Genomic DNA, 11,473 nt, shown 5'->3' with positions numbered 1-11,473 from the left:
TACCACAGAGTGGCAAGTTGACATAGTTTGGAGGTGGCGACAGCATCAGGAGGCCACAGAGTGGCAAGGTTACATAGTGTGAAGATGGCAGCAGCATAAGAGACCACAGAGTGGCAAGGTGACATAGTTTGGAGATGGCAGTAGCAGCAGCAGGATCCAGAGGATACCACAGAGTGGCAAGGTGACATAGTGTGGAGAATACAGTAGTAGCAGCAGCAGCAGCAGGAATATACCACAGAGTGACAAAGTGACGTACTGTGGAGTTGGCAGCAGCATCAGTAGACTACAGAGTGGCAAGGTGACATTGTGTGGAGATGGCAGTCGTAGGAGCATACCACAGAGTGGCAAGGTGACATAGTTTGGAGGTGGCGGCAGCATCAGGAGGCCACAGAGTGGCAAGGTTACATAGTGTGAAGATGGCAGTAGCAGCAGCAGCATCAGGATGATACCACAGAGTGGCAAGGTGACATAGTGTGGAGATGGCAGTAACAGCAGCAGCATCAAGAGGCCACAGAGTGGCAAGGAGACATAGTGTAGAGATGGTAGTAGCAGCAGCAGCATCAGGGGGATACCACAGAGTGGCAAGGTGACACAGTGTGGAGATGTCAGTAACAGCAGCATCAGGAGACCACAGAGTGGCAACGTGATATAGATTGGAGATGACAGCAGCATCTGTTGTGGAAGCGCTCACTCATCTCCAAAGTCATCTCATCTGTATCGCCGATACAAATGTCTGTAATGTGGCAGGGCAAGGAGAGGTGTGTCCCCTCCCTGTTCCTCTGATCGGCTGCCGGCCTTGTGCTGGCAGCCTATCAGAGGCCGGTGCAGGTGGCGCGATGAAGTCATCGCGCCGCCTGAGCCAGCTAGGCCTGCATCGCATCCTGGAGGAGGTAAGTATAAGGTTGTTTTTTTTTATATGTAAAAATTACAATACTGGCACATAAGGGGGGCTGCTGGAGCCTGGCACAGACATAAGGGGGGCTGCTGGCACAGACATAAGGGGGGCTGCTGGCACATAAGTGGGGCTGATGGCACATAAGGGGGGCTGCTGGCACATAAGGGGCTCTGCTGGCACAGACATAAGGGGGGCTGCTGGCACATAAGGGGGGCTTCTGGGACATAAGGGGGCTACTGGCATATAAGGGGGGCTACTCGCACATAAGGAGGCGCTATTTGCACATAAGGGGGGCTACTGGCACAGACATAAGGGGGGCTGCTGGCACAGACATAAGGGGGGCTGCTGGCACAGACATAAGGGGGCTGTTGGCACATAAGGGGGCTACTGGCACATAAGGGGGGCTACTGACACATAAGGAGGCTACTGACACATAAGGGGGCTGCTGGCACATAAGGGGGGGCTGCTGGCCCATAAGGGGGGCTGCTGGCACAGACATAAGTGGGCTGCTGGCACAGACATAAGGAGGGCTTCTGGCACATAAGGGGGGCTGCTGGCACATAAGGGGGGTTACTTGCATATAAGGGGGGCTACTGGCACATAAGGGGGGCTACTTGCACATAAGGGGAGCTACTGGCACAGACATAAGGAGGGCTGCTGGCACAGACATAAGGGGGGCTGCTGGCACATAAGGGGGTTGCTGGCACATAAGGGGGGTTGCTGGCACATAAGGGGGGCTTCTGGCACATAAGGGGGGCTACTGGCACATGATAGGAGGCTATTGGCACATAAGGGGGGGCTACTGGCAGTTGATAGGGGGGGCTACTGGCACATGATAGGGGGGGGGCACTCTGGCTACTGGCACATGATGGTGGGGGGGCTCTTATTACCAGCACATGATTGGGGGGGATCTATGGGGGCTCTTATTACTGGCACATGATTGGGGCACATCTTACTGGCACATAATTAGGGGGCATCTATGGGGGCACATCTTACTGGCACATGATTGGGGGGCATCTATTGGGGAACTTATTACTGGCACATTATTGGGTGGCACTATAGGGGCATCTACAGAGGCTAAAAAGAAGGGGTATTTTATATGGGGGGATCTGTATAGGAGCATTTTATACTGGGACACATTATAGTGGGTAATATGGGGAAGGGGGAGAGGAGTACTATGGGGTCAGCTATGGGGGCACTGAGAAGGGGTATTTTATATTGGCACATTATGGGAACATTAGCTCAACTGGGGGCATTACAAGGGGGTATGTTTTGCACATTATAAGGAGAATTATTACTACTGGGGGGGCATTATGGTGGGCTTTATTAATCCCCCATGGTATGAGCCCCTTAGTAGCAGCACCAGCCTCTCCCTGCTCTGCTATCCCTCTGCCCCTTCTCCAAATCCTTATTATGAAATCTTTATCATTAGGATAAAACACATCAGCTCCGCCGAGCCCCCGGCCAAAGTGTGGAAGTGGTGTCCGAGATCCCCAAGGGTCAAGCCAAGTAATTGTAAGTTTTCATATGAAATATGTTTGTTATACACATATAGCCTACACTGTGCCCCACAATATACAGTTTCTTCTGTAAAAGTCATCAAGTGTCATGGGGGGGGGGCCCTTATTGTTTTTCGCCCCAGGGCCCCATTTCACCTAGAACCGGCCCTGAGTGAGTGGAGAGGAGAAGAGGTAGAGGTGCAGCTCCCGTATAGACTGACTCACTGCAGCAGGCAGCTCCTGTGCTCCGCTTCCACCGTCTGAAACCTCTTTGTTGTGATGTCATGCGAGACATGTTCAGAAGACTGTGCCCGCCCAGGTGCCTCCTCCATCCTCGGCACCCAGGGCATATGCACCCACTTGCAACAGCCCTCCCCCCCTTCCCCCGCTATGCCCCTGGGTACATCATTCTGTGAACCATGTTTGATATGTATATTCTGTAAAGAATGTCATTATATGTATTATTTGTGATATTTAAAAAAAAGTGTTTTTTTTTGTGAACATACTTATTTACTCCTTCTAACAACTCATGTTCCAGAGAATCATTTGCATATGATGATGTCATAATTACATTTTCCACCAATGCAATGGCTTATTTGTTTTAGAGCCTAATTTGCATATTCATATGATATTATCACAATTAAATTTTCCACCAATCCAATAGCTTATGTGTTCCAGAGCATCATTTGCATATTCTGGTGATGTCATAATCACATTTTCCACCAATCCAATTGCTTGTTTCAGAGCCTCATCTGCATATTCTGATGATGTCATAAAGACCTTGTCCCTTAACCGGCGCCTGATGCTTTAATCTGTGCAGTGCTGTTGTCTTCTCAGTGGGACATAGTTCTGCTCTCTTGCGTCCTTAGTGATTATTTGCTACAGGAAGCGATTTTACTAAAGATGTCTGGTTCTATCCAGACCATGTGGCTTCTACTGCTCGTAACATCTGTCTTCATCGGACAGTCTCTCTGTTGCATACCATGCGACTCCAGAGGGAAAATGGCTATGGAAGAATTCAACACCTTTATCAAAAGCCAAGTCGATGACATTGACTCAATAGAAGCCTATGTCAACATCAAGCGGTTTGCCAAAGTCACCGAGAAAAAAGTCCTGAACTACCTTGAGGATGAAGTCGGCATACTGGGTACTTATATTATTACTATTATCTCTATTTCATATAATCTATAGATAGATAGATAATTATTGTACCATTATTTTCCTTTCAGATAAATATGCTATATCCGAAATTGCGTCTGAATATAAAAAATCTGTGGACGTCATCCAGGATATAGATTTTAAGGGTAAGTACAATATTTTATACGTAGGTGGAAATTCTACTTCTCTTATTAATAGGAATTAGTGTGTTGGGGGCTCAGACTGATAGATGAGGGGATCGGACTCTCATTCTTCTCCTCTTTATATATCTTAGAGATCCAGCTTCTTCACATCATTGGACTCCATTTCCAGCGACTCAAAGAAAAGCTCAAGGTTATCGTCCAGGACTCAAACCAACGTAAGTGGAATCTCCTTCTGTCTACCATTGTACTTATCTTCTACGTGTCTGGTAGGTTGTCAGAGAGGATGTTTTCAGCTTGTTTTCCTTTCCCTACAGCCTAGTGACAGGAGGGAGCGATTGTAATAAAATGTTCTATACTGGGAATTGCTATGCGAGCAGTTTTCTTTTGTATTATTGCAGGGTTATAGATAGAGCCCTCATATACAGGGGATTTCTGTTCTCTATTGTTTTCTATTAGTAATTCTGCTTTTCTTCATTTCTCACTTTTAGGGAGGTGTCCAAATAAACAAGGTGAGTTCTTCTAGATATGCTATAACACCTGCTATAATATGACATATAAATGTATTACACACACAAGCCTCTTGTAGTAATAGTAATGTAGACCCAAACTAGAGATCCCCACAGCCACCAATCAGATCACTGCTGTTATCTCCTACCCTGTACTGGACATATGAAAGCCAGCACCTGATTGGCTGCCAGGAATGTTTGCACTAGGAGCTGCTGCGTTCTATAGAGGCCCGGACCGGTCTAGGGCGGCTCAGAGATTTCTGTCAATGGAAATCTAGAAAACAAAGTGACGAACACAGAGGCACTGACATCATGTAATAATAAGGAGACCCAGAGATTAGAGGTTTCTGAGTCTGACAATGAGAACAGTCAGTAATGTCTTCTTTCTTCTCCATTCCTCAGGTGCAGACAGCTGTGGTAAGTACATTTTATACCAGATTCAGCTTCTTGTCATTATTATTATTATTATCTATAAGGTTGGACGGTTATAACACAAGTGCATTTCCTCAGGATTAATGGTGCAAACCTACATCAACTGTCAGTCCTGCGCCGAGGAGAAGGTTGTCTGCGCCGGGGGCCCTCCAAAAAATCAAGGTACAGTATAATATTTCTATCATAGGCCAGAGGAACTAGAATTACACTATATAATGAATGCCAATGGACCTTTCCCACTAGTGTGTGTAAACCATGTGTAAACTGTGGGTACTGTGCCTATTATACAGAGGTGAGCAGCACTACATAGGCACTTTACACAGCACTCGCTGACTATTATATGATGTCTCCTCTTTTCACAGACTACTTGGAGAGATGCAGCTGCCTGTGCACCTCCAACAGATGTTTCGGTAAAGTAGAAGTTTCTATTCTTACATCTAAATTAATATAGTACATAAGTAAATATATAGGACCCCAAATCCTCACCGTACACTAATTATACCAGTCACTGGTATACACCAGACTTCCCAAAGCAGGAGGATATTTAAATTAATATGATTCAGTCCATAAGCAGGCTAGAAGGGTGATTTGTGGCAGCCTGTACAGTATCCTGTCCATGTGCAGGTGACAGAGGGGTGATAGATACCAGCACATGATTATCATATTTATTCTAATATTATAAGTGTCTTTAATGCTTGGCTCACATTTCATTTCTTTCTTCTTTTCTCAGATCTGAAAACTGGACGGTCCTGCTCTCCATGTAAAGATCACAAGTCTCACCTGGCAGAGACTGTAAACTGTGGAGGTGAGGAGATAGCAGAATATAACCAGTTACTATCAGTCTCCTCTATGATGGCCGTATTTCCTATTAGGTCTTATAGAAGGAGACGTGTTATTGAGACAACCCCTAAATGTAGGACAGAATATCTACACAATTACTTCTATAATATCTTCTTTCATTTTCCTGTTTTTCTAGAGATAAATATAAAAATCCCAGAATATGAAGAACTAATTCTGGACTGTACTTTTGAATGGTACGCAAGGCTGGAGGACACCTATAACAACGTGTTCACCCTGGTAAGTACAATGCAGATTTCCAAGAAAATAAGGGTAAAATTGGGAGATTGTTCAGTTTGAGTTATACGACTATAATGTTAAGGCAGCGCTTCCCAAACCTATTCCTTTCATTACTCAAAAACCACTTAGCAGAAAGTCCTTTCACCCAATATCATCACCAGGCTGCTCAATATGGTCTAAAATCAGACTTTCTGTCATGTCAGCAAATTATCATCAGTAATTTTCTAAATTTTTGTCTTAATGATATGACTATGTAAATTACAAATATTATATTATAAATAGTTGTGATATCTGAGGCTCTAATAATTCTCCATATTTTTTCTATAGCCTCGTGAACACAATCCCAAAATCACCCGGGAGCCCTATCTAGTGATCAAGGGCGTACAGATGGGGGACTCCGGACGGTACACGTGTACCACCATCCTGGACTCTGAGGTGCCAGTGAGTAAGATCACCTATAACGTGGCAGGTAAGGACATATTATTACTGGCACTATGCTGAGTGGTAATTCTTAGATACGCGGGATTCATATCTACTTGTGGGTGATAATTAGTGAGAAAGGATCTAGTTCTGAAAATCTGAATTGTCACCTATAATGTGGGGCTATTTTACATTAGTATTTGTAAAGAAAAAACCTATAATGGAAAGATTTTAGCCATTTCTGTATTTTGGAGCCACTTTTGGTTTTGACAGTGCTTCTGAGCCTCCATGATGCAGACGATTCTGATATTCTGACATATATTTCATGGTCTTTCATGTATAAGATACACTACAATGTCATTATCGTTCTCTTCATGGAATTAACTATTAATGTAATTGTTTTCTTCATTTAGTTATCAGCGAATCGGAACAGGCGACAAAAAAATACCATCCTCGCCCTACACTTCCTGATGTGCTTGACATCACAGCGCCTGAGCCGCCACTTCTAGAGGAGCTACAGAACAACAATGCTTCCCTCATAGCAATATCTGTGGCCGGCTCCGTCACCATCATGCTGATCGCTGGCATATGGTAGGTAGCATCTATAAGATACTCTGTGGAACAGGCGTAGTATTTTAGATAAATATTACACATTACACAGTGTAAACTTAGTCCAGGCAGTCACTGGATGCTCCAGATTTATCACAATACTGAACGCTTCATGATAAATTTGGCGCATATTACAAGGCCAGACATGTTATAATGTCAGTGGACTGATAAGCAGCTAATGTAAGAAAAAACATTGGAGGATCTGTGCACACATTTCACTCAGAGCTGACATGTAAGTAGCAAATATCAAATAACTGATAGATTTTCTTTTTTCAGCATCTGCATGTTCTGGAGGAAAATGAAATCTAGAGAGCCTCTGGAAAAAGAGCCAGTGTGAAGGCGAACCGTCAAGCACCATCCTGTACTGCCACCCGCCAGGAAAAAAAAAAACTGTAAATTTTAACCCTTCCCCAAAAACAAAAAAAATTAAAAAAAAATTCCCTTCCTCATTTCTCCCTTCCCTTTCTCTCCCTCATCCCCCTCGATAAAAAAATAAAAAAATAAAAAATGTTTCCCAAAAAATAAAAAATTATCTTCCCTTCCCCTTTTCTTCCCTCCCCTTTTCCCCTATAAAATAAAAAAATATTAAAAAAAATCTTGACTGCAGCATTTCATTTCCCATTCCTTACCTGCCTATATATCAGATAGGAACTACAGAGACTATATCGGAGAAACACCAGGAGGATGGAGTCTCTTCTTGTTATTCTTGTTACCAGCGCCAGTTTCAAGATCTATAGTCATAAAACTTATGGTTTGACTGAGCGGAAACATGTCTTTATTAGAAAACCTCTCTAAGGGCTCATGGACATGAACATATTTTTTGTCCGTGTCGGTTCCTTATTTTTTTTGTGGCCCTAATGTAGAACCATTCATTTCAATGGGCCTGCAAAAAAAAAACGAAATGATTCTGTGTACATTCAGTATCTAAATGTCCGCAAGTCCATTCCGCAAGGACAGGCTTTGTTACAATAGCGGACAAGGACATGCATTGTTACAATGGATTCTCAAAAAATACGGATGTCACACAGGTAGCATCCGTTTTTTTTTGCGCATCCATGTTTTGCAGATCACAAAATATATACGATCGTGTGCATGAGCCCTAAATCTAGATGACTAACTTCAAGCTCCTGGACTCCAATGTAAAATACTTAACAGGGCCTTGAACTATCATGTGTGGTGTACAGCACTGGTCTACTCATATGGGACATGTGGACCTTTTTTTTTGGACGCTATCAGATTAAAGGGCCTAGGGTGTGACCTTTGCTGGAGGAAAAAGGTGGAGCCCCCCATCTTCTGTCTAACTATTCAGATTGGCTGACACCACCATGTATGAACCATGCACAGCTCCTGGGCCCATTACTTACCCTCTCTTCCAAATTCTTTGGCATGAGTTTTTAGAACCACTGCTGTGTGACGGGCACTACTTACATGGTGGTTACTTTGTGCCATGGGCTTGCTATCTCTCCATTTTTCACTCTTGCTCTGTCCTGTCCTTCTGGTACTGCCATCTTCTCCTTCCCTCCTCCTACTTCTGGAGGACTAGAGATCCTCTTTGGCAGCTGCTTCATCCTTCAACTGCTTGATAATTCAAATGCCAGCAAAGGGGCAGCAAAATCTAAAATTGTTTGAGCAGGAGGAGCCCGCTGCACTTGGGGAATAGGTGGCCTTCCATTCAGTACATTCTAGGGTGATACCTGCATGGGAAAGAGAAGGAGAAGGGAGGATATCACTGACCGCTGGGTTGCCTGGCATCCCCTGCAAGGCATAGAGTAAAACAGTGGTGGGCTGGATACAGCAGGGGCAGGCTAGAAAGTCTACTAGCAGCAGTCGAGACCTGTAATTAATAGTCTGTAATGGCAGAAATGGCCATACTGTATACATTTCTTCTAGTACCAGTCATATCATATTTACTGACAATTCTCATGTATATACAGCTATAGCACCTGTCATATCACCATACTTACCCATCCATTTATGGCCTGGGTCAGCACAATATGCCAGGACTTCAGGGACAGTCCAGTCAAATTTTAGGACAGTTGGTAACTATGTATCATGCATCGCTACAGTTATAGTCATAGTATTACTCATATCCCATATTTACAGGTTAATGGCTGTGTACACTTTTGGAAGTATTTTTTTGTATTATTGTATTGTGCTCATTTTGAGCTAAAAATTTTTTTTTTAATTGGTCTTTAATAAAAATGATGAGCCATTTTCCTTGCACAGCTTTGAGTTCTACTCCCAGCAGGATCTTTACTTACTCTCTGCTCTGTCAGGCAGGGAGCTGACGGGCTCCTTATCTCTGATCTCTGACCTTATAAATAGGGTTGAGCGAACCCGAACTGTAAAGTTTGGGTTCATACCGAACTTTAGGATTTTTGGACCCGAACATTTCCGTAAAAGTTTGAGTTCGGGTTCGGTGTTCGGCGCTTTCTTGGCGCTTTTTGAAAGGCTGTAGAGCAGCCAATCAACAAGCGGTTAACTGTCTGACCTTAGAAGCCATCACAGCCATGCCTACTAATGGCATGGCTATGATTGGCCAGAGCAGCATGTGACCCAGGCTCTATATAAGCTTGAGTCACGTAGCGCTGCATGTCACTCTGCTGTTACAAGTGTAGGGAGAGGATGCTGCTGGACTTGTGATTTCAGGGAGAGAATAGGAAAGAATCTAACTCAGCGATCTACCTAGAAATAGTTGTGTGGGTGCAGGGGACAAACGTTTTACCCTGCCTTGAGGCCATTGACCAAAAATAAATAACTTTTATAATTCTGTTAGTTAGGTGGGCGGCGGCCATTTTATGCAAGCTCAGTGCACCAGCACTGCGTCTGAGCTTTTGGGACATTGCAAATCACAATTTTTTGGGCAATCTACAACATCTGGATTAGATAACCTACAAAGAGACACTGAGAACTATTAAGCTAAAAGATATAGTTTTATTAGACATAAGATTAAAAACATGTACAAAGAGATGACAAACAAGTGCAGAATAGTGCAGTACAATCCTGGGAGAGTTTATCCAGTATAACAGAGTCATAGGGTAAGTGACCAAAAATATATACTCCTATACAAGAAATACACTTGAGAAGAGTCCACAATGCAAATGAATGCATTTAATATGAAAGTGCAAGTGCATATAGTCAATTGTAAATAGAGGACAGAGGGTATAAATCCTCAAGTGTGGTTCTTTCCAAATGTATAATTGTATCTATACCGCTACATGTAACAAGCAGTAAAGTGCATGTGCAAGCTATAGGAGATAAAAAATGAATACCATGACCATGAACGGTTCAGGAAAAGGCAAAAAAACCGCAACAATGGTGGTAAAACATGCGGTCCAAACACAACAAAGTCACATACCGTATATAAAAGTAACAAGTCCACAGGAAGACTGCACACCCCGACGCGCGTTTCGATTTAAAACCTTCCTCTGGGGGTACAAACTTCCCACTGGAGAGCTGATATTTAAGTATCCATGCCGCCAATCCAAAGCCCATTAGGAGATCATGTGATATCCGGGAGACTAATTAGTCAAGGGCACAGGTGAACTGCGCAGAGGCCAGTTGCGCTAGTGCAGCTGCGTCCTTTGACCAAAGGACCTTCCGTGACGTCAAACACGTCATGATCCCACGAGATGTTCAAAAGCCGCGTAATGGCCAATCACGCAAGCGGCGAAGTCAGGGGGATGGGTCATGTGGTCATGAATACTGATCACATGATCTCCTATGGTTCAACCCACCAGAAGAACGGAGGTAAATATCATAGATCATAGACACATGAATAAATATATATACATTAGTGATATAATTATACAATGAAAGTGCATAGTGCATACTATATAGATAATAATGAATTAGTCAACACACTAAAGTGATAAAAAGACCCGGGGGTCATAAACAAGTGAATATCTGAGCATAATACATGCAACAATATACATGAATGAAAGTGCATTGTGCATGAAATATGAACGGTGATGAAACAGCACAAGAAGTCAAGGGATCCCCAGATGGCGCGGTGGTCGATAAGGGACGCCCACCAGATGGGGATCGCGCGACTAAAAATCTCTCAAGAAAAAAATATATTATATATATATAAATAGTGACTGTAAGTGGAGTAAATTGAGTCACGGCCACAGGATCTCCCAAACATACCGGGACCAAAATAGAGTCTCGAGCAGAGGGAGGTCATGTGGCAGGGAGTCACGAACTCCAAGATGGAAACACGGTCACAGGCTCTCCCAATGGTGCAGCGGCCAAAATAAAGAAGGCCACCCAACAGAGGGGGACCGCATGACAGAGTGAAAGGTAAAGGTAGTGAGAGAGCGCAAAAAGTCACGGGATCACCAGATGGTGCGGCGGCCGTTTAGGGACGCCCACCAGATGGGGATCGCGCGACCAAAAGTCTCTGAACAGTGAGTAATGACTAGAAATGGAGTAGATTGAGTCACGGCCACAGGATCTCCCAAACATACCGAGACCAAAATAGGATCTCGAGCAGAGGGAGGTCATGTGACAGGGAGTCACAAACCCCAGAAGAGAAACACGTCACGGGGTCTCCCAATGGTGCGGTGGCCAGGGTGAAAAATGCCACCCAACAGAGGGGGATCGCATGACAGAGTGTGAGATAGAAATAAGGTATAAAAGTGATGGGGGAAGTTGAATGAGTCGCAGCCACAGGGTCTCCAAAAAAGCATGTGGTAGCCTAAACTAGGCAACCCACAAAGGGGGACCGTGTGG

General features: G+C 44.1%; 1 protein-coding gene across 1 annotated transcript; it reads left to right on the top strand.

Annotated features, from left to right (window-relative positions):
- Positions 1 to 3,395: 3,395 nt before the first annotated feature.
- Positions 3,396 to 7,110, top strand: LOC120991043 (izumo sperm-egg fusion protein 1-like). Its single transcript, XM_040419935.1, has 12 exons — positions 3,396 to 3,541; positions 3,624 to 3,698; positions 3,827 to 3,910; positions 4,184 to 4,204; positions 4,604 to 4,618; positions 4,712 to 4,795; positions 4,996 to 5,043; positions 5,364 to 5,438; positions 5,610 to 5,710; positions 6,038 to 6,179; positions 6,544 to 6,721; positions 7,016 to 7,110. The coding sequence occupies exons 1-12, from the start codon at positions 3,397 to 3,399 to the stop codon at positions 7,074 to 7,076; spliced, it is 1,029 nt and encodes a 342-aa protein (XP_040275869.1). The 5' UTR covers position 3,396; the 3' UTR covers positions 7,077 to 7,110.
- Positions 7,111 to 11,473: the final 4,363 nt, after the last annotated feature.

The sequence above is a fragment of the Bufo bufo genome, chromosome 2, assembly GCF_905171765.1.
Source record: "Bufo bufo chromosome 2, aBufBuf1.1, whole genome shotgun sequence".
Taxonomy (NCBI): Eukaryota; Metazoa; Chordata; class Amphibia; order Anura; family Bufonidae; genus Bufo; species Bufo bufo.
This window is presented reverse-complemented; position numbering and strand designations above follow the sequence as displayed.